The sequence below is a fragment of the Hyperoodon ampullatus genome, assembly GCF_949752795.1.
Source record: "Hyperoodon ampullatus genome assembly, chromosome: 9".
Classification (NCBI taxonomy): domain Eukaryota; kingdom Metazoa; phylum Chordata; class Mammalia; order Artiodactyla; family Ziphiidae; genus Hyperoodon; species Hyperoodon ampullatus.
In genome coordinates this window covers 7,479,354-7,502,861 of record NC_136922.1, presented here as the reverse complement: position 1 = coordinate 7,502,861, position 23,508 = coordinate 7,479,354, and the positions used below count along the sequence as shown (strand labels likewise).

The following is a 23,508-nucleotide window of genomic DNA, read 5'->3' as shown; positions in this document are numbered from 1 at the left end:
TGCTCCCAGGGGCTTTGAAGTGCTATTTTTACTCCAGTATAGGCTGACTCTGGTCTTTTGGTGTCCGTGGCCATTGTTTCTTTATTGGTTTAGTTGGAAATAGAAGTTTGCAGTAGGATTGATTCCATACCAAAGTTTCTTTGAAATCCTCTGGCTGTGCTTTACCCATCTTACCAAATCAGGTAAGAGGGACCACTTAAACTGCAATGACCTATACTTTAAGGAGAGAAGGGTTTGCAGGACATAATGTACCAGCTCTCCAGGCTCACAGACACATAAAGAATTGGCACTCTGCCCTCAGTAGGTTACATCTTACAGGACTGAATTTTCCTCTATGTGCCTGTTTTTTGTTGTGTTTTCTTTTTCTTTTTTCTTTTTATCCCAAGTTCAAGGACAAAGAGAGTAATATAATGCAAACTCAATTTCAGACAGAACATGAAGTTTTAAGAGACAACATTTGTTTTATTTAACTAGAGTGACATTTGAGTTGAAAGCAATAAAACAAGAGAAAACAGAGCAGTTTTTCTTGAAGTTCCTGGCTAAAAAAATATGAGAAAGTTTATCTAACAATCAATAATGTGGAAGAATTTGGGTCTCGGTGGCTTGTGAAGCAAATGATAAAAGCCCTTTCATGGCAAATCTTCTAGACCTTGACCACAAGAACTCATTTTTAAAAAATAATGATGACCAAAATTCTTCAAGTTGGGATGATAGCTAAAAAACTAATTCTTTTATGCTAAGATAACTTAAAATGTAAAAAATTACTTCAGAAAAATATTTGTTCTTTATTTCTAATTTTATCTCGTGTTTCCTACCCTCAAAATTTTATAACATTCATTTATTTGATCTTTTATCAAATTTTTTTTCCTTCACAAGTGGTTGTAAGATTAAAGAATTGCACTTATCATGCTGATGCTGAGGCTAATAGAATAGATGTTCAAACCTTAAAGACTTCCAACTCCTCCAGAATGAGCTCACCGCTGGCAGAGCTGTTAGAAGGAAGAACAACAACCTTCTGCACAGTACCTCGATCTAAATCAGAGAAAGAAACAATGAGATGTAGGAAACAAAGATATTTAGACATAAGACTACTACTGGCTTAGAATTTAGAATATTGTTTATGTAATTACTTAGTCATCAAAAAAGAGATTATATATATTGAGCTATTATCATTTGCAATATTCTGATTTCATTATACATCTCATATGTTTAAATTGAGATTATGTAAAATTCAAAAGGAATTAACAGGAACACCTTATGCTTTGCACATATTTGGTATAGTCATAATTATGAGAGAAGAAAGGAATGTCCAAACATCTTATGAAGTCCAAAGTTCTGTTTCTGAACCAAGTGTGTATTCTTGAAATAGTAATACATAACTTTAAGTTTGGCCCTTAAGAATATTACTCCTCCTAACCAACATTATAAAGTGACACTCTCATATTTTTGTTAAAATTGACACATAATGATTTGATTATCGGAGAAAAAATTACTATGAATGAGTTTTTATAATAATTTTATTATAAATCACTAGTACTAGAAATTGACATTTGATCTGTAGCAGTGAGAGATTTTAGACATGGTAAAATGTTTCACTCACAATTCAAAATAATTTTCAAAGCAGAAACATAACTATGGCTTTATTTCAGATGTGGACACCTATTCATAGAATAATTCTATGATTTTCACAATTATCTTTATCAGTTGGGAATGTTTCTTTGGGTATTTTTAAAATATAGGGAAATTTTCAAAGTTAGATGGGTCGAATAAACTTAAGCAAATAAAAAACCTACTTGTATTTCTCAATTACATATTGCCAAAAACAGAGACGCCCAAATAAATGTACTATATACAGAAAATGTTACTTATGTCAAGATTTTTAATTAAGATTGTTTCATATGTAACATAAGCATTTTCTAAACATATAATTATGCCACTCTACCAATCACTTAAATTTTAGGTTTAAAAGAAACTAGTTGAAATTTAGCAATGTGGGGTTAAAGCAAATTTGTGAGTGATCTGAGAAAGTAAAAATATATTTTCTCACCAAAATATGTTTCCATTAAAATAATTAATGAGCTGCTTCATGAATATCAAGTCATCATTCTGTTAAAGTATGAACATATAACTGTGAATTTATAATTTGGACAGGTACATTATCATCAACAGATACTAAAACATTTTCTAATTCTGTTGAGAAATGTCACTAAGAAGAGGTAACTTGAACTGAGCTGTACAGGACTTTACAACTAGGAATCATTTAATGATGAATATCAATACCACAAATCTCAAATCTCACATCTCAAGCTGGGCGATCACCCAGGCAAGCATTACTCTAACATATAATATCCTATTTATTGTTTATAGTTTCTATTTTATGAACCTAACTGAAAGATAAAATAATTCTTAAGAAAAAATAAACTCTACTTTAAAATTTTACCAACTAACAAACTAAAAAGTTAAAACCTACTAAATAATAATAATAATTTTTATACAGAAAAACAACAGAGATTTTGCCAGAACAAGCCTTGAATCTTGTGAGATTGCAAAGTTTAAGTACCTGATCTTTGAAGTTTCAAACTACGCTCTGTAATTTAAAATTCTCTTCTTAAGCCATACTCAAAAATAAACAAAAATCCTAAAGATTTGCAGGCTCTAGGTGTAATTAAGAAACTTGGAAGTTTCTCTCTTTCACCGTTCAGCTTCCTAAGAATTAGCTCTGTACCAATCTGTACTATTTTCTTGGAAGATAATTAATGCAGGTATAAATTGGGAGTGAAAAAACATTTGGGGATATGGTGCAGAGACACATCACAATTGAAAATGGATAAATGTGATTGGAGGTGTTCCCCGTTTTCTATTAACAATTCATCACAAAGAACAGTGTAAACTACAGGAATAGAATATACCAAAAACCCTAAAATTAAAGCCTTGACATTATAACAGCTAAGGCAGGATTTGTGTGGTATTGTGTGTGTGTGTGTGTGTGGGGGGGTGTGTCTGTGTGAGTGGGTGGGTGAAAGATGAGGGTGTAAAACTATCTTTGTTTTAGGTCATGTTATCATAAAGATCATACTCTTTTTTTAAGTCACATCAGCGTTTTTACGGTTCCCTGCTGAAGCTTGCAAGGATCACTGCCATTCTACATGACAGCAATGACCACTTCTTGAGTAGAGACTGAGCAGAAGTAATGTATAACCATAGCCCCAAATAAAACTGCATGAGAGGAAATCTTGATTACAGGAGTTCCCAAAGATAAAACTATCAACTTTGAAAATAATTTTAAGTATTCTCAAATGAGAGAACTGGCTACTTTTTAAACTAATGTTTTAACTAACTATGAGAACATTATTCTACATAAATCATCATTTCTTCTGAAAAAGCCCACAACAAACATATTTTATTTATGCCATTTATAAAATATTACACAAAGAGCAGCTATAAAAATGGGCTAATATAAAGACAATGCAAAACTTGGTTTTGACTCATTTGTAATGTAAGATAGAACACCACCTTTATTTATTGTTTGCTTTCCTATTTTAGTCATTTTTTGTTTTGCTGGTAATGATGAGTAGATTTCCCTTTAAAAAGTAAAAAAAAAAAAAAAATTAAAAGGTTAAAAAAATATATTTTTCTACCTAGTAAAATGTCAACTTATCTGAAATTCTTACAGAAATATAAGTATATTTAAATATTGGTAATGTTTCTACCTCAAAATAAAGTTTAAATAAAATCATAGAAATGCAAGATCCCTACAGTGAAACAAATATTTATTGGATGCCTACTGTGTGCCTGGATCTATGATAAAAATATATCATTTCAAGAATGTAAATATGCATTTTAATTCCTTTACTTTTCCACATTTAGACTTGAATTGGTACTTTATGAGGTAGCATATCTGCAGAGTTCTTCATTACACTGGTTCAATTTTCATCAGTGTGTCACAAATGAACATATTTGTCCTCATACCACATATTAAAGCTTTTTATACATAAATTAGAAGTCTTTCGAATTTGTGGATTCATTATGAATGGAATAGCTGTAGATCCTTGTGAGAATCATCACTATTAACAGTTGTTAATTCGGATTTTATGAGACCTTGAACTTTTATAATTTGGAGGGTCTTCTTTAAGTAAAATAATACATAAACACAAAAACAGAGTTGTTTGGACCTTTCCCAAACAGTTACAAATGAGGAATTCTAAAGTTTCTGGTAAGTCCACCTCTGATAATTAGCCTAGTTTTCTAAAAAAAGAAAGTTTCTATAAAACTGGACAATGGGGCTTCCTTGGTGGCGCAGTGGTTGAGTCTGCCTGCCGATGCAGGGGACGCGGGTTCGTGCCCCGGTCTGGGAAGATCCCACATGCCGCGGAGCGGCTGGGCCCGTGAGCCATGGCCGCTGAGCCTGCGCGTCCGGAGCCTGTGCTCCGCAACGGGAGAGGCCACAACAGTGAGAGGCCCGCATAATGCAAACAAAAACAAAAACAAAAACAAAAAACAAACAAACAAAAATTGGACAATGATACTTTCTTTAAATTGAAGAATCTCTAATTATCTAAAGAAATCTCATCTACAATATCTTATCACTACAATTATATTACCCAAGATCAGTTTTTCACAAGTTAGCAAAAGGCTGGAAAATTCTTCTTTAGTTGAATGCAAATAGCTCTACCTCCCTGTTAATTTTATTCATTGGTCTTTCTTCTACAGCTGCCAAGAATATACAGTACTCAATCTCTTTTTCACATCTCTCCAAGTGTATCTTTATACCCTCCATACTCTGTTTCTCTAGTCTAAGCATGAGCACTCTGTTCAAGTATATATTATTCAAATTCAAAATCAGATATTTTTACCTGCCTTTCTCTGAACACCCTTCAGTTTGGGATTATCCTATTTAAAATGTGGTGCTCAGAATTATACATGACTATGCAGTTGTTTTACCACAATGCAGACATCACTGAGACACAGCAGGAGTTCTAGTTGATCAATGACTTAGGTGATTGGTCAGGATCTCTAGCACTTGGAACCTCATAAACAGAGATCCCAACTGTAGTGTACACATTTACAAGGCTCCACTCTAGATGTCTTTATATTTCTGCTCCTCTTACAAACTGCCAGACTCCCACAATCTCTAGTTCAGATTCTCAAGAGGCAGATTTAATTTGGTCCAATTTAGTCATGATGAAGGCACACTGTAAACTGTTGCTTGGTGGATAGATCAGCTGTCAAGTGCTAATGTGTCATTTCAATTAGTTATGGCACCAGGAAGGAGCCAATATATATGATATCACCCATGGCTGCTGCTTAAATTGGCCCATGTTAATGGGAAAATTTCTCTCAAAATGCAGTCATGATAGACACCTTTGGTTTCTTTTCTAAACATACTCACAAAACCTCAGTTCCATATATAGAAAATACTTTTGAGGTATCCTTGGGATGAATCATACACTACTAAGTAAATAAAAGGACTTGGGTTGTCTTCCATCCATTTTTACTCATTGGTTCAACAAGAAATTACTGAGTACCTTCAGTATGTCAGGCACTATTATCAGTATGAATGCAAAGATAAATGGACATGGCACTCAAGAGCTCACAGTCTAGAATTTACAGGGTTTTTTTTTTATGGTTTTTTGAATAGTGTGTTCCCACTAAATGTTAATCATTGAAAAATATGCATTCCGGAATGTCCATAAAATTCCCAATTACTTATGTCTACATAAAGCCATCTCTGAACCCTTTAGCTTGAAGATGATAATATAGTTATCAAATGTCTTCCTTCTGGCGGTAGTGAGAATGGCATTCCTTGAATATATGCAGCATAAATTCTTTTTGCTTTTGATCTGCAGAATTGGGATATAGCTTATATTTCCTTGGGAAAAGCACCTTGCCTATAATATAGTTACAGTTTGCTTGTGTGCAAATGTAAATAATAATTATAACTTTTGTAATGGATATCTGTTACTAAGGTCTATCTAGAATCACTTCCCCTTTCTTGGTAATAACACCCTGAGACATCTTTTGGAAACAACACATCTCTCATTCTCAGTCTACATGGTTAAGGAGAGGAGTATCTCTCTTTCAGCCCCAGGGAGATGCCATGACTTAGGACTGTGCAATTAGAACATCTCTTTGTCCCTATGATTCATGCAGGAGTGGGCATAGAAACAAGTCAGGGCCTAGCCCTCTTTGGGAATTAGATAGGTGGGAGCCTCTTTCTTTCTGAGATCAGGACTGTTGAAGACTTGTAAATTTGGAGGTGCTAAAGCCATCCCTGCTACCACATGCACAGACTCCATTTGAGAATAAACAATAAAGAGGAAGGCAGAGCTGAAAGTTGGTAAGATAAATTCCTGAAAACATCCCATTAGTACAAATTCAGCTATATCTGAGGCTGCCTCCTGCATTTCCCAGTTGAACACACACACAAAAATTATTATTCTTTAACTAGTTTAAGTAAAGCACATGGTCACTTTCAGTTGAAAGAGTTCTACCTAATAAATCTAAATGAATAATACATGGAAATTGCTTAGTATGATGTCTAGTGCATAGTATACCCTCAATAAGTGCAAATTATTTTTTATTTGTAGCTCGACCACTTACTAAACTTTTGACATTGTTGGAGTCACTATTTTTTCTGAACCCCAATTTTCTTATCTATGAGATATACATAATAGGCATGCCTTGAATACATTAAAGCATTGTGACATGAATCAAGCAAGACACATCTTACAAGTGATTTGCATAATGTAAACTGATATACAACGATAGCATAGTAGACTCACCAACCCATATTAGTGCCTTTAATTTTCTTCTACTTCATTGAATCTTTAAAGAAAATTCCCCAGACAAACTTCTTTCCTGTATTATATATTTTCTAACATCTAGGTGTTCTTTTTCTTTCTAGTACAACAGATCATAGCAATACTATCCTTAAACCTTACCACTGTCTCCAGATGAGAGAACAGCTTGCATTTATAGCACAGTATAAACAAGTGATCAAACATAACTCATTACCTGCAGGTTATTTGAACAGTTTATGTGTATCTGTCCGCTGAGTCTCCTCTAAACTAGTCCTTAGAGGTTTCCCTAGAAACTGCTCTGCCAAGCTGTCTGCTTGCCCCTGGGCTTCTGGTTGCCTGGGGATTTGGGAGAACACTGCCTCCTTAATCAGATTTAGTCAGTCCCTTACCCCTGGTTGTTATCCTGTAAAAATATTCCAGTCAGGGTTGGCTTCATGGGTGTTAGACTTGTTCAGTCACACATATTTCTGTGGTCAGAAGGGTTCATATTTAGTTTAATGCTCTGTTGTCACCTCCTTGAAATTCTTAATAATTTTAAACAAGAAGCCATGAATTTTCATTTTGTAGAAGGCCCTGCAAATTACATAGCCAATCTTATTCTAGGTGTTGGTAATTAAAGCTAGCAATTTGTACCAGCTAAGGAGGGACCTCATTCAATTTAGTAAAGACAAACATACAAATTCCAAAGTCATATACTTAACTCTTTCCTCCTTTTTCTCCATCTTCACTATAGTGTCTCTAAATGTCAACCTAAGCAGCCCTATGCATGACTTCAGAGGTTAATTATTGCAGGAAAATCAGTTCTAGTGTTTATTAATTAAAATTAGTATTATCTAAGATAAACTCACTATATTTGTTAAATAACAATACTTTTTTAATTATAGTTTTCTGCACCAATTTGTTTATTAAAATTAAGAAATATAAAGCCAAAAAAGAACTGCAAAAGCTCTGTTTGGCAAATGAAAGCTTTATAGATAATATAGGGAAGAATGAAATGACTAGATACCTTACATTGTTAGTTTCTATAATTAGACCTTACCAATTGGCTGCTTTAGTTCAATGTTAGTTAAAATATATATTCATAATAGATTTCTTTTTCCTGTTAGTTTATCAAACTGCTGCTACATTCTTTTAATAATATTTTTTAATTTGAGAATAAAACTGAATCTTAAGTTTATAAAATCTTTATTAGTAGTTTACTGAATACACCTTTAAGAGGTGGTAATTCTATTCATATATGACCCCCCTTACTATATATATATTTCTAAACTAGGTCATTTAGCACAATTTCTCACACTTAGCAGAGCTTTTCACACTCAATAGGTTATCTAAATGCTGTGATGTTGACACCTGCAGCTTCAGCCCTTGGGCAGTTACAGCCCTAGTTGGTCATCAAAGGCATCTCAAGTATCTCTATTTGAAGGGAGGTCCTTGGAAAGACAGTATCAACAAATGCTATCTATTCAGCTTCTCCCTGAGTGTGATAATGTTAAAAAGTTTGTAGGGTTGAATAAATTTGGAGAGTACTAGATTAACCTAAGTTAAATACGTTTCTTTGCTCTTTACTACAGAACCTTTCAGAACTATAAAATACTTTTCCACATTGTGAGGAAAATACAGTATTCAGTGACTTTCAAGTTTATTTGCTGATACCATTAATTTCAGTTGACTCCCAAGCACCTACCACCCATGCTCTTTTAGATATCATGTTCTATTATACAAATAGTTTCTCAAAGTGTGGTGTTCAGTCCACCTCATTTAAAAAATTAGGGAGTTTCCAAAAAATTTTGATGTTGATTCCCACGTCAGATCACAGATTTATAATTTTTAAAAGTGCTAATTTTAAATAAGCTTTAGAAAATAAATATATATCTGCTCAAACATTTGAAAATCACAAAAGATGAACATGTACTGAAAAAGCTACTAAATTCATTTAAAAAATCTATTATTTTTTTTCTGCCTAAGTTCAGCTAAAATAACATATTTTGTCTGAATATATAAAATTAATGACTTATTTGGAATGTACTAAAATATTTTGGGTGAGTACCCAAGCAAAATTACTATAAAAAGTTTCAGATACTTTGAAAATCATAGTGTATATGATTTGTATGTAAAAGTGTACATGTATGAAAAAAGTATATATATCTAAAAAGCGTATATACATATACATATGAAATTACGAAAATACCCACTTAATCTCCAAACATTAAAATAATGTTAAACCTAGAGCTGGTATGGATATAAAGAAATAGGTATTTTCATACACTTTTGGTAGAAATGGATTCTGAAAAATCTTTCTGGAGGGCAATATGGCAGATGGTCATGATGCAGTAACTGATGCTAGAATATCCTTTTTGTAAGAAACAACTATAAAACTGGATGAGTTATATGAGACAATTCTTTCTAGGTAATGGACAACAGACAGTACAAGACTAAAAGAAGAAAAATTCACAACGTGGTCTTCATGATTACCCCACTTTCTGCCTGGGGACAATTTCTCAACAGAGGTGCAGAGAGCAGGTGTCCAAGTAATGCAGAGAAGTCCCACTGCGATGAGAAGGCAGGTATGAGAATTTAGGGCAGCAGAAGCAAATTAATTATCTGGCACATGGTATCAGAGAAAGGGAGGTGTCCAGAAAACAGGTTCTAGAAGGCCATGTGAAAATCCCCTGTGGGTCTATGGCTAATTCCTGGGCTATACATTTGCAGGATGACACTCCCAAGGCTTAACAGATTGCAACTCCTATTGTGAGTATGGAACAGACAAATTATGGGTGCGGCAGCTCTGGAGAAGAGCAATCCTGGTTTAAATTGGAGCTCTGGCTCTATTAGAGTAGACAGATTGCATTAATACCTTGTTAAAAATCCTGGCATCCAGCTGACACAGGAAGGCTGATCCTATAAGAGTAAGTGCCACATTCTAGACTTAAGAACTACTTTAGGTCTGCCCTAACACAACTTGTAACCAAGATCTGACATGAGTTACAAGGGAGAGAGTTTGGAGTTTGAGTCCTGCTAAATTAGAATGCTTGAGCACAAGAATTTTAACAGAGAGTAAAGCAAGTCTAAACAAATTCAAGGTGATCAACTAATAATTGCTTGAACCTAAAGGCAAGTTATTATCTACAATGTCCAGTATCAACAGCAACAAAAATTATTGTATGTGGAGAGAGAGAGAGAGAGAGAGGGAGAGAAGAGGAATGAATGCATGAGTGGTTAGTCTTCGGGAAGAAAAAGAAGTTAAAATTATCCAAGATGTTAAAATTATCCAAGATGTTGAACTTAGCAAGCAGCAACTTTAAAGCAGCTATTATAGTTATTATAACTATGTTCAAAAAATTAAAAGGAAATCAGAAATGAAAAGAAGTTATGGTCTTAATGATTGAACAGACAAGAAAAATTCAGCAAAGAAATAGAAACTATAAAAAGTCAAATGGATATTTTAGAACTAAACTATAATAACTAAGATAAAATATCAATTTTTTTTTTTTTTTTTTGCAGTACGCGGGCCTCTCACTGCTGTGGCCTCTCCCGTTGCGGAGCACAGGCTCCGGACGCACAGGCTCAGCGGCCATGGCTCACGGGCCCAGACGCTCCACGGCACGTGGGATCCCCCCGGACCGGGGCACGAACCCGTGTCCTCTGCATCGGCAGGCGGACTCTCAACCACTGCGCCACCAGGGAAACCCGACAAAATATCAATTTTATAGACAATAGCAGATTGGGGTTGAAAGAAGAAAATCTTTCAACATATAATCTTTCAACATATTGGTCTGGCTTCAATATCTGGCTTGAAGCCAGATCAATAGAAATTATCCAGTTGCAAGAACATATAGAAAAAAATTGAAGATAAACAGAGTCTTTGGGGCATGCCTGACATTACTGAATGGTCTAATATATGTGTAATTAGAGTTCTGAAAGGAGAATAAGGAGACACTGGGGAAGAAAAAACTATATGAAGAAATAATGGCTGAAAATTTCCCAAATTTAGTGAAAAATAATATGTTGTAGATCTAGGAATTCTGTGAGACCCTAGCTAAATAGCTATGAAAAGAGCCATGCACAGGCACATTATATTTAAATTGCTGAAAACAAAACTTATAGAAAGAAAATTTTGAAAGCAGCCAGAGGAAAAAAGACATTATGTCATGAGAACAATGAATATAATTATTGCTGACTTTTTATTACAAACAATGGAGCCAGAAGATAATGGAATGAACTTTTTTTAAATACTGAAAGAAAAAAAGAGTTAACCCATAATTTTATACCCATTGAAAATATTCTTTAAATAGTAAGATGAAATCAATCACTTTTTAGATAAATAAAATCTGGGAAATTTTGTTGCCTGCCGACCCCCTTCATTTGAAGAAATGTTAAAGGATATCTTTTAGTCAATGGAAATAATACAAAATAGAAACAGTTTTATAGGAAGAATAAAGAGAATCAGATATGACCTCTTTCCATTAGGGCTGATTGGTTTGTAGATATGCTTTGGAACTTCTGCAGCCATTTGCAAACATGAGAAAAGTTAACCTAAGAACAAAGCTGATATCTGCTCCCTGCTAAGGAGGACAGAGCCAAAAACTCCAAAGAAAGAAGTTGGGGTCCTGGTCAAACAACATGTAAAACCACTCTACAATTGTGTTTTTCAGTTTTGTGAACCAATAAATCTGTAACAAAATGTAAGTAATAATATTTATGAGAATCTTAAGTGACAGTAGAATAAAATATCCCTCTCTTCTCTCCCAAATATGCTAAGCAGAGCTATTTGTGATATCTTACAGATTAGAAAAATAATTAGTGTATATATAGTATAATCCCTTGGTATAAGTAGCGGGTTACACTAAATTTTTAATATGGGCTTATAATCTTTTTTTCTGCAACTCTGAATTTCAAAAGATTTTTTTTAAGTGCTTTGGTGGTAAAAATCTGCCCTGACTTGAACTCCTTTGGTCACAAAATTTGACCTGCACTTACTTAAGGCTATTTATGGTCTTCATTACACTTGGTTTGAAGATTTCTATGTTTCACTGTAGAAATAGTACTGTGCACTTCACTGTGATCCAAGGTTCTACAAGCCATTTTATCTAATATATATGTACACATTACCTTGTCCTATTCACATACTTCTTAATGCTGAAATACACTTGGTTTCAAATTAGGGAATACAAAGTAGGATTGCTTTTTTTTTTTTTCTTTTTTTTGTTCATCTATTTTCTTGATTAAAAAGCATTTAGCTCAAGCAATAAAAAAATAATAATTTAAGAGATATAATTAAGTAAAGCTATAGATTGAAATAATCTTCTGGTTATTACTAAAAAGATAAAGTAGAATGTAAGTATTCAGAAGTAAACTAAAGCTACTGTATAATTCAGGACACTGCTATTGAGTCTGCCTAACATCAGTTACATTAGAAGGAATACAACCATTTAGTACTGTTTCACCATAGGCTGAATGCTGAGTACACTTGTAACTGCGCTCTATGATGGTTCTCTTTTTGCAGTTAGCTCTCAGGAGTAGATAAGCATTGCTTATTAACAGCCAGTGAATGGCAGTTCCCACACCACCACTGAAAAAAATATACCTATTTCCCCAAACCTATAATAGTGTCCTCTATTCTTATCCATTCTGGTTTTATACTTGAAAATGGTGTAAACTTGAGCAAATCTGCCTCCTGTAAGCCTTTTTATTTCTCTATAAAATGTGGACATAGTATTTGCTTTACATACCTGACAAGGCTGTTCAAGATCAAAGGCAAAAGTCTATGTGAACCTTCTTTGTAAACTCTACAGAGATTATAATTTTTCTTAGTGTTCTGAAATTGTCATTCCTCATTGTCACTCTTTACCTGTTACATAAATTACTTACTGTTCTTATATACCAGCGCTTTACTTTTTTTTTTTTTTTTTTTTTTTTTTTGCTGTACGCGGGCCTCTCACTGTTGTGGCCTCTCCCCGCTGCGGAGCACAGGCTCCGGATGCCCAGGCTCAACGGCCATGGCTGACGGGCCCAGCCGCTCCGCGGCATGTGGGATCTTCCCAGACCGGGGCACGAACCCGTGTCCCCTGCATCGGCAGGCGGACTCTCAACCACTGCGCCACCAGGGAAGCCCTCAGGGCTTTACTTTTATCTATAATTTCCAAACAGAAGAAATGCCTATCATTTATTAAAGGCAAATTCATCTATGGTTTGTCATTAAAGGTTTTGTTTCCTTTCTGCTTTTCCTAATACAGTGTACTCAAATTTAAGTAATGCTATAAAATAATTATGCACATATTATTCATTGCCTGTTTCCTCCCACAAGAATATGAACTTTATAAAAGGAGAGACACTTGTGTATTTTTTTCACTGCTTATTTTTGGTGAATAGAATAGTATCAGGATTTGCAATGGAAATTCAAAAATATTTATGTATGCACAAATATACTTACATATATGCATATTTATATTCATAGATATGTATGATTGATGTCAATAAATATATATCTACTGTATAGATACTTGTGTATATGTACCTGTTGAATGCTTACTAATTTCTAGGCAGTACATTCAAGGTTTTATACACATCATCTCATTCAATCCTTAAAATACGTCCATAAAGTAGGTACAATTAAGAAAACCAGGCTTAGAGATGTTATATAATTTGCTCCAGGTCATATAACTGGTAGATGATACAGAGCAGAATTTAAACATATGCCCTTCGAAGTTAAAGCATGTTCCCTAACCCTTAGCGTAGAATTTAACCAATAATAACTTACTATAACTATTCTAACAAGTTATTCTGTTTTTAACAAGGTTTTGGAGAAATCCCAAACAAAGTCAGAATTGATCATTATGAGAATGTCTCTGGAAATTTTAATTTCCCATTTCACACTGCCCTATGTAGAACCTAGGATTTTACAGGTAAGCACACACACGCTTGTATCCATTACTGCTGTAGAAAGTTTGGGAGTTACATATCTAGATAAGCTAATCGAGAAGTAGACTTCTGGGGCAAAATTTTAAGGCCAACAATCTTACTAAACTGGCAATTTTATAAGGAGTGACTAAATTATAAGCCTTGACTTAGTTGGGGCTTACCAAAAAATCAGAATACAGCAAAATGTGCCATTTTTAAAAGTTAACTTAATTATTTATTCAACTAAGGTTTCTGTCCTCATGAAAAATATCTAGTGTATCAAAATGTGTTTAATTAAGTTACAATATAATATGTTCTGGTTCTAGAAGCTAATTTTCCCTGTAATGATTTTGAAAAATATCTAACAGTATTAGACCAAGGGATAATCCATCAACATATGGATTACTGTAGTTATTTCCTGGTGATACAGCTAAAAATAATACTCAAATAGGGCCTCAGGAATCTCTAAAATTAATGTTTTAGGATTTTGTAAATTACCAAAAGGTACATATCGTGTCTCATTATCCTTCATTGCATTATATCATGAATGTTTTATTTACATCTCAATTTAAAACAAAGAGACTTACATGCAGGTGCATGTCCTATGTAAAGTTTTACTGATTCTACACAGGATGAAATAACTAAATTTCCAAAGAGGCAAAAATGGAGCTAACTCTTTCTACTTAATCCTTTATCATTTGGGGAAAGAATTACTCATCTGAGATTAATGAACTTTATGGTCATTTATTAATTTATTTTCTGCACCATTTTTACCATAAGATAGGCTGTTCTGCATTAATTTGCAAAAATTAAAGCACATACAGAAGCTGACTTGGAACATTTACCTATGTTTCTGGGTGCTTGGGTAAAGAGGAGCTTTCCCCTCTTCATTTAGTCATCTCTCAATCCACCAGGGACTTGCTCATGCTAATGCCTTCTTACTGCCTCCTGTTCACAACTCATTCTTTCCACTGGAATGGTTGTTTCCTCTCAAACTTCACTGGTCTTCAAGAAGACAGGCTAATGAGGAAAGGAACGTATTGCAAGGGCAGTCAGACATAACTGTGCTACATCTGATGATCTCGACCACAGCTTCTTTCCTGCCTGCTATTCTCTTCTCTCCAGATCACCATGATATTATTTCCTCTTATTCTCCTGTTACTTTCATGGTCACTTTTTCTCCATTTTCTTGGTAAATACTCTCTATTCTTCTACCATTTAAATGAGCTCCCCAGAGTTAAATCCTTATCTGTATAGTTCCTAGACTGACCTCAAGAATTGTCATGGATTCAGCTAACACTTACATTGCTAATGACTCCTATATCTACATCTCTAGCACAGCCCTCTCTGCTGAAGTGTATCTACAACAACACCCTCTTTGACTTATCCATCTGAACGGTTCACAAAATCTTTAACTCAGTGTGAGACAGACCTGGGTTGCAATTTAACTACTGTTTCTAATTGCTTCACGAACATAAGCTCAGTTTACACAGTTGTAAAATGGGGATAATGATTCCACCTCATTGGGATGCTATGAGGTTTTAATGAGATAGTGTATTTTAGGTGGTAAATTCAGCTTCTAATCATAACAGGCCATAGGAAAAGACAGGCGTGCTCTTCAGAAGGAATTCATTACTTCCGAAATCTGCTTGCTGATTCTATATTCCCTTGATCAGTTAATGGTACTTCTTTTCACCCCTTTGCCAGACCATAAGTCTACAAAACACTTTAGACACTTTTCTCCATCTGCCTACTCTTTCCTCATCAATTTGTTATCATCAGGTCCTTTCCTCTTCCTAAATATCTCTTGATAATCTCTCTCAATCTCTGACTTCTAATACCTGTTTTAATTTAGGCTCTCATCAATTCTTGTCTATAAAAAACAAAAGTCTCCTAACTGGCCTTCCTTGCTCAGTCTGTAATGTATCCTCCCCACCAATACCAAAGAGATCTATTTAAGTGTATCTGGGCAGTGAATGACCTACACTAAGGTGAACCCTACTAAGTCATGCCCTGCTTAACTTCTCCCCTTGAGTGGAAGTGGATGTGTGATTTGCTTCTAGGCCAAAGAATAATGCTAAATTGATGGTATGTCAATCTCATGATTATGCTCCATTGTATGAGACCCTGTGTTAGCAGATTGAAGGAGCAAACAATCATGTTTTGAATGGCCAGTGGCAGGGAACTGCAGTGCCTCATTCTTGCATCAGGAAGGAACTTAATTTTTCCCAAAACCATGTGAGTTTGGAAGAGAATTTAAACTCCAGAAAGGAATGCAGTCTGGTTTACACTTTGACTGCAGCTTTGTGGGACCCTGAGCAGAGAGACCATGATCCAGGGATTAGAACTTTGGGGGACTCTTATTCTGCTTACCACATTAGTGAAAGAGAAAAATAAGCATACAACTAAGTAAAACATTTATGACTCTAAACTAAATAAAACATTTACGACTCACCTCAGAAAATCCAGTTTCAAATCTTTTTGGTTCAATTCACACTACACTTCATATTCTACAATGAAACCTTTCTTTCTATTTTTGACCATTTGAACTTTTCTCAGTTCCATAAAACTTTTTTAAAAAACTGGCTTCCCACAAAGACCACCCTCACAACTGACACCTGGCTACGCACCTCCTTTGGGTAGTCACATAGAGAGGGCCTGGCCTGGCTGGGTAGTGGGCTGTGAGATTTTCTCCTGGGGACAAAGGCTGCCAAGTCTGCTTCAGCAAAGCTTGGCAGAGCATCAAGAGCAAGAACAGAGTGTGGTTATTTCTTCTTAAGATGCAGACAGAAGACTTCATAAATTAATGTCTTTAGGCTAGAATATTTTCTTACATTCAAATAAGAGTAAGGGGTTAAATGAAGGCAACATACTGATTAGGTTTGACTGTAGTTATTTTATATTAGTGATTAAATAGTAAAAGAACCAGTGATAAAAAGCATATCGTTGCCATCTCTCCTGCTGAGAGGCACTATCTCCTTGTGTGATATTCTGAACTCCTCCATATCTATCTACCGAATATGCAAAATCTATTTTAAGTAAATAGAAACCTGCAAATTAGATATATGTGTTTTGGTGAGTGCATAAGACATTTTGGACACAGATATAAGTCCCATTTCAAAACAAGTTTTAAAACACACAAAGATTTAGTGATATATCAAAAAGTAAGATGAAGTACTATTCCATTTCTGTACTCTACTCTCCCCCCAAAATATTACCTCTTTCACTCCTAAATATATGGCAACTGACATAAAAAGATATCAGAATCACAGGTTAATTGGTTAATTCACATACAAATCCAGTCTGTTCCAAGTCTTTTCTGTCACCTTGTAAGATGCAACTCATTCACATGTAAGACGTGGTGACAGCATGTGGATGGGCAAAAGTGAGTGATGTCATTCAAACAAAGCAATGCTGATGCTAATGTTGAATGTCAACGCATCAGCAATATCTTCTTGACATATGTGGATGAAACATTTAATTCATAGTAAAATGAGGCAATATAAATTAAATTACCTTAACTTCATAAAAGGAAAATACGTAAAGTGGTGATGGTAGATGAGGTAATTAACTTGAAGAGGGTAAATGCTCAGGATGTGAAATCAGACAGCAAGAGGTGATATTCTGGTTGTATCATACCCTCAATATCTATGTAATCATCACTTATCTGAGCTTCTGTCAAACACGATGGAGGATAAGTGCAACGCATTCACTCATTCATTCAAATAATATCTACTGAGTGACCACTTTGAGTGATGCACTATTCTAGGTACTGAGGATATACCAATGAATAAATCAGACAAATATCCTTGCTCTCTATGGAGTATACATTCTCACAATTCTTCAAAGGGTAGCTATAAGGGCTGGAGGTGATTCAATAAGATATCTGGAAAAAGATAAGCACTGTAAATAATTTTAATTAGCATCACTATAATAGTAATAAAATATTTCAGAAACTTGAAAAAGTATACTTATTTGCATAATAAGTAGCATACTAAATAAGTAAATGGGTAATTCAGGCAAACTAGCAACACTAAAATTTGTATAATAATTATGTGAGATTTTATGCTAGCTTTAAAAGAATGTATCTCTGAAGAGTAGCTTAAAGGAAAAGAATTATGCTTAAAAAACTTTTTTTTCAGCAATTATCCATATATTTATTTTTAACAAATTGTCTTTTTAAAGTAAAATTTAAATGAGAACATTTGTCTCTGGATTAACAATCACTATACGAGCTCTCTTACATTTTTTTCTCTTCACATATCCCTTTTGCTACTCTTCTACATGATCAAGCAGTCATCACACCATGATTTATCATCTTTCTCCTGTCAATTCAGCCATCACTCCACTCTGTTCTATTAGTATTTCCTGCTGTGAAAATCCCTGTAGAATCCTTGATAAACTCTCAGAAGTTTCCAGATTCTACTTTGGAAAGCAGTGAACCACAATGTTATTAAAAACCAGTGACTTATAAGGGGATTTGTTCCTTACTCCTAAGCAAAGGAGTGACACTCATGCACAGCTTCCAACTGACAGTATAGTCTTTTCTGGAGTCAAACGTACTGTTCCAGCTATCAAATTTTACATCTTGAGTAATTTAGGGAGTTCTTTAAAAATCAAAATGCATGGCTCTGCAGTTCATTAAGTGTGCCATACCAAGAGCTGTGACTGCCAGAACTTGTTAGTTACTGTGAAGGCAGTTATCCTGTAATGCTGCAAGGCAAACGTATTAAGGTTTGAGTCACATATGTGGGCACATACTTCAAAACTCCACACTTTCAAAGGACTTATTGGAGCCCACAGTCCAACTTAGTACTCGTCCAGTTAAACAGACGTTAAGAAGAGCATGAAACACTACACACTATATAAGAATTTTCACAGAGTAGCACATGTATTGAGCTTACATTAAAAAATCATAATGGCATTAAATCATCCTAAACCTCTAACAACCATTCACAAGAATACTCTCACTCTTTCACCAGAAAGCACATGGCATTCTGACTCATATTTAGTGCTAAAAATGTAAATTTGACAAAACGTGTCTGAAATTGACCTAGACACTTAAATATTTTCATAACTCCAGAGGCAAAAGGAAAACAGGCAAAAATCTCTTCACTGTGCATTATAGTTGGCTTTGAACAAATAGCCTGGATGTAAGCAGTAGGTGGCAAAGTTAAAATAGAAATGTTAATCCTATGAAAACCCTTGCCTGCTGTTTTATAGCCCTTCCTAAAATTAAAAAAAAAAAGAGTAAGGAACATAAAAATACCCATTGCCCTAAATACTAAAAACTAAAAAATGAAAAACCCCAAATGCTAAAGAATATCAACAAATAATACCAAAATTTTAGAAAGCACTGATTTTAAATTACATTTTTTTCAACCTGTGTTCCTTTTTAGGGGATGTAGTAGCAGGAATGAATGGGAAAATAATTAAGTAAGCTTGGTTTCTAGTTTAAGTTTTAATAGAAGGGCAAGACATTTTTTACTCAAGATTAAAGAAGATGTATTTATATAAAGCAACATTACATATTCCTGTATTATAGCTACATATTAGAAAATAGCTTCTTTCAGAAGTCTTAATTTTTCTAAAATTATATAATTATTAAATAAAACAGGAGTCAGCAAAATTTTTCTGTAAAAGGCCAAATAATAAATAATTTAGGCTCTTTGGGCTAAGCAGTCACTGTGGCAACTACTCAACTCTGCTGTAGTAGCACAAAAGTAGCCACAGACCAAATGTAAATGAATGAACGTGGCTGTGGTCTAATAAAACTTTATTTGTGGGCACTAAAATATAAAAATCTTATGATTTTCACTGCTCATGTAACATTCTTCTTGTAATTTTTTTACAGTCGTTAAAAAATGCAAAACATTCTTAGTTTACAGACCATACTTGCAGAGGGCAGTGGGCTAGATCTGGCCCATGTTGTAGTTTTCTGATCCCTAGATTAGACATTGATAATGCAAACTAAGAAATAAAAGATGACAGGACAAAGCTTACCTTTCTTTCTCCCCTCCCTCCCTCCCTCCCTTCCTTCCTTCTATTTATTTACTTATAAATGTACATATGTACATATGTAAGTATGTATGCATTTATTTATTTGTTTGTTTATTTTGTGAGCTGACAGCACACAAAACTAATGAGGCAGTCCTAGAAGGGTGGAAAGCCAGATTACCAGCCTCTCAAGCTCAGCCAGAGTAGTACACTCTAATGGACTAACTGTAACAGTTATTGGGCATTGAGCCCACACAACTACCATGGAGATTCTGTGAACTACAAATCATTCATAATAGTCAAAGTGGATACAGTTACAAGATACGTATTTGCATTCCAATGACCTGTCACATAAGTTTTTCCTATGGCAACTTTTGTGACAACCAATGTCTTCATCAAATTTCTTTGAATTCTCCATGAAGGTCCAGAGAAAAGGGAAGCCATGAGAGCAGCTTGCTTCATTGTGGGAATAATTGAAGCATCATTATTTATTTATAACAACTAAAGGGCTATTTTGTACTTGGGGATTTGACAACATCCAAGACATATTATATCCTTCCTAAGACATTTAGATACACAAAGCTAAGAAATCCTGGGAACAGTGACCTGTGTTTCTCCTAAGTTCTATTTCAGAAAAGTCTATTTAATTCACTTTTAGCAGCAAACAAGCACAGAAAACTCTCTTCTGAAGAAATTTCCCCAGAAATCCAAGAGCTACTAAGGCAGAAAATATTTCATCATGAAATACTGTTTGTTAGAGTTTCACGAAAGTTGAAATCACTTTTAAAAATGACAATGTGGGGCTTCCCTGGTGGGGCAGTGGTTGAGAGTCCGCCTGCAGATGCAGGGGACACGGGTTCGTGCCCCGGTCTGGGAATATCCCACATGCCGCGGAGCGGCTGGGCCCGTGAGCCATGGCCGCTGGGCCTGCGCGTCCGGAGCCTGTGCTCTGCAACGGGAGACGCCACAGCGGTGAGAGGCCCGCGTACCGAAAAAAAAAAAAAATTACAATGTGGTCTGATATAACCATGAGGATAAGGTTCAATGGTTAAGTGAGTTACCATCTATTCAGAAAGGTGCTGTTGGCAGAGGCAGTGGCATAACATGCACTGTATCCAATTAGGATACAGTCTTCAAGAGACTTATGTGGCTTTGTAATCAATCATCAGTGAAGCTTCCCACTACAATTAAAAACAGATGCCTAAATACTGTTTTTGAAAATGATACAAGTTTTTTCTTTTCTTTATTTTTTTAACATCTTTATTGGAGTATAATTGCTTTACAATGGTGTGTTAGTTTCTGCTTTATAACAAAGTGAATCAGCTATATATAAGCATATATCCCCATAACTCCTCCCTCTTGTGTCTCCCGCCTACCCACCCTATCCCACCCCTCTCGGTAGACACAAAGCACCGAGCTGATCTCCCTGTGCTATGCGGCTGCTTCCCACTAGCCATCCATTTTACATTTGGTAGTATATATAAGTCCATGCCACTCTCTCACTTCGTCCCAGCTTACCCTTCCCCCTCCCTGTGTCCTCAACTCCATTCTCTATGTCTGCGTCTTTATTGTTGTACTGCCCCTAGGTTCTTCATAACCGTTTTTCTTTTTTTTTTTTTTTTAGATTCCATATATATGTGTTAGCATATGGTATTTGTTTTTCTCTTTCTGACTTACTTCACTCTCTATGACATACTCTAGGTCCATCTACCTCACTACAAATAACTCAACCTCGTTTCTTTTTATGGCTGAGTAATATTCCATTGTATATATGTGCCTCAACTTCTTTATCCATTCATCTGTTGATGGACACTTAGGTTGCTTCCATGGTCTGGTTATTGTAAATAGAGCTGCAATGAACATAGTGGTACATGACTCTTTTTGAATTATGGTTTTCTCAGGGTATATGCCCCGTAGTGGGATTGCTGTGTCATATGATATTTCTATTTGTAGTTTTTTAAGGAACCTCCATACTGTTCTCCATAGTGGCTGTATCAATTTACATTCCCACCAACAGTGCAGGAGGGTTCCCTTTTCTCCACACCCTCTCCAGCATTTGTTGCTTGTAGATTTTCTGATGAGGCCCATTCTAACCAGTGTGAGGTGATACCTCATTGTAGTTTTGATTTGCATTTCTCTAATGATTAATGATGTTGAGCATCCTTTCATGTGTTTGTTGGCAATCTGTATATCTTCTTTGGAGAAATGTCTATTTAGGTCTTCTGCCCGTTTTTGGATGGGGTTTTTTGTTTTTTTGATATTGAGCTGCATGAGCTGCTTGTAAAGTTTGGAGATTAATCCTTTGTCCGTTGCTTCATTTGTAAATATTTTCTCCCATTCTGAGGGCTGTCTTTTCATCTTGTTTATGGTTTCCTTTACTGTGCAAAAGCTTTTAAGTTTCATTAGGTCCCATTTGTTAATTTTTGTTTTTATTTCCATTTCTCTAGGAGGTGGGTCAAAAAGGATCTTGCTGTGACTTATGCCATAGAGTGTTCTGCCTATGTTTTCCTCTAACAGTTTTATAGTGTCTGGCCTTACATTTAGGTCTTTAATCCATTTTGAGTTTATTTTTGTGTATGGTGTTACGGAGTGTTCTAATTTCATTCTTTTACTTGTAGCTGTCCAGATTTCCCAGCACCATTTATTGAAGAAGCTGTCTTTTCTCCATGGTATATTCTTGCCTCCTTTATCAAAAATAAGGTGACCATATGTGCATGGGTTTATCTCTGGGCTTTGTATCCTGTTCCATTGATCTAAATTTCTGTTTTTGTGCCAGTACCATACTGTCTTGATTACTGCAGTATAGTCTGAAGTCAGGGAGTCTGATTCCTCCAGCTCCGTTTTTATTTCTCAAGATTGCTTTGGCTATTTGGGGTCTTTTGTGTTTCCATACAAATTGTGAAATTTTTTGTTCTAGTTCTGTGAAAAATGCCATTGGTACTTTGATAGGGATTGCACTGAATCTGTATATTGCTTTGGGTAGTATAGTCATTTTCACAATGTTGATTCTTCCAATCCAAGTACATGGTATATCTCTCCATCTGTTGGTATCATCTTTAATTTCTTTCATCAGCATCTTATAGTTTTCTGCATACAGGTGTTTTGTCTCCTTAGGTAGGTTTATTCCTAGGTATTTTATTCTTTTTGTTGCAATGGTAAATGGGATTGTTTCCTTAATTTCTCTTTCAGATTGTTCATCATTAGTGTATAGGAATGCAAGAGATTTCTGTGCATTAATTTTGTATCCTGCTACTTTACCAACTTCATTGATTAGCTCTAGTAGTTTTCTGGTAGAGTCTTTAGGATTCTCTATGTATAGTATCATGTCATCTGCAAAGAGTGACAGTTTTAGTTCTTTTCTGATTTGGATTCTTTTTATTTCTTTTTCTTCTGATTGCTGTGGCTAAAACTTCCAAAACTATGTTGAATAATAGTCGTGAGAGTGGGCAACCTTGTCCTGTTCCTGATCTTAGTGAAAATGGTTTCAGTTTTTCACCATTGAGAACGATGTTGGCTGTGGGTTTCTCATATATGGACTTTATTATGTTGAGGTAAGTTCCCTCTATGCCTACTTTCTGGAGGGTTTTTATCATAAATGGTGTTGAAATTTGTTGAAAGCTTTATCTGCATCTATTGAGATGATCGTATGGTTTGTATCCTTCAATTTTTTAATATGGTGTATCACATTGATTGATTTGCATATATTGAAGAATCCTTGCATTTCTGGGATAAACCCCACTTGTTCATGGTGTATGATCCTTTAAATGTACTGCTGGATTCTGTTTGCCATTATTTTGCTGAGGATTTTTGCATC

The 23,508-nt window shown here is 35.1% G+C and overlaps 1 protein-coding gene across 1 annotated transcript in view; it reads right to left on the bottom strand.

Annotated features, from left to right (window-relative positions):
• SEMA3C (semaphorin 3C) overlaps positions 1 to 23,508 on the bottom strand; it is a gene marked incomplete at its 3' end in the record, with an annotated part of 189,154 nt that overhangs the window by 28,613 nt on the left and 137,033 nt on the right. Inside the window, exon 13 of the mRNA XM_079710851.1 lies at positions 944 to 1,032. Coding sequence (XP_079566977.1) covers positions 944 to 1,032 — 89 coding nt within the window. The remainder of the gene's footprint in view (positions 1 to 943; positions 1,033 to 23,508) is intronic.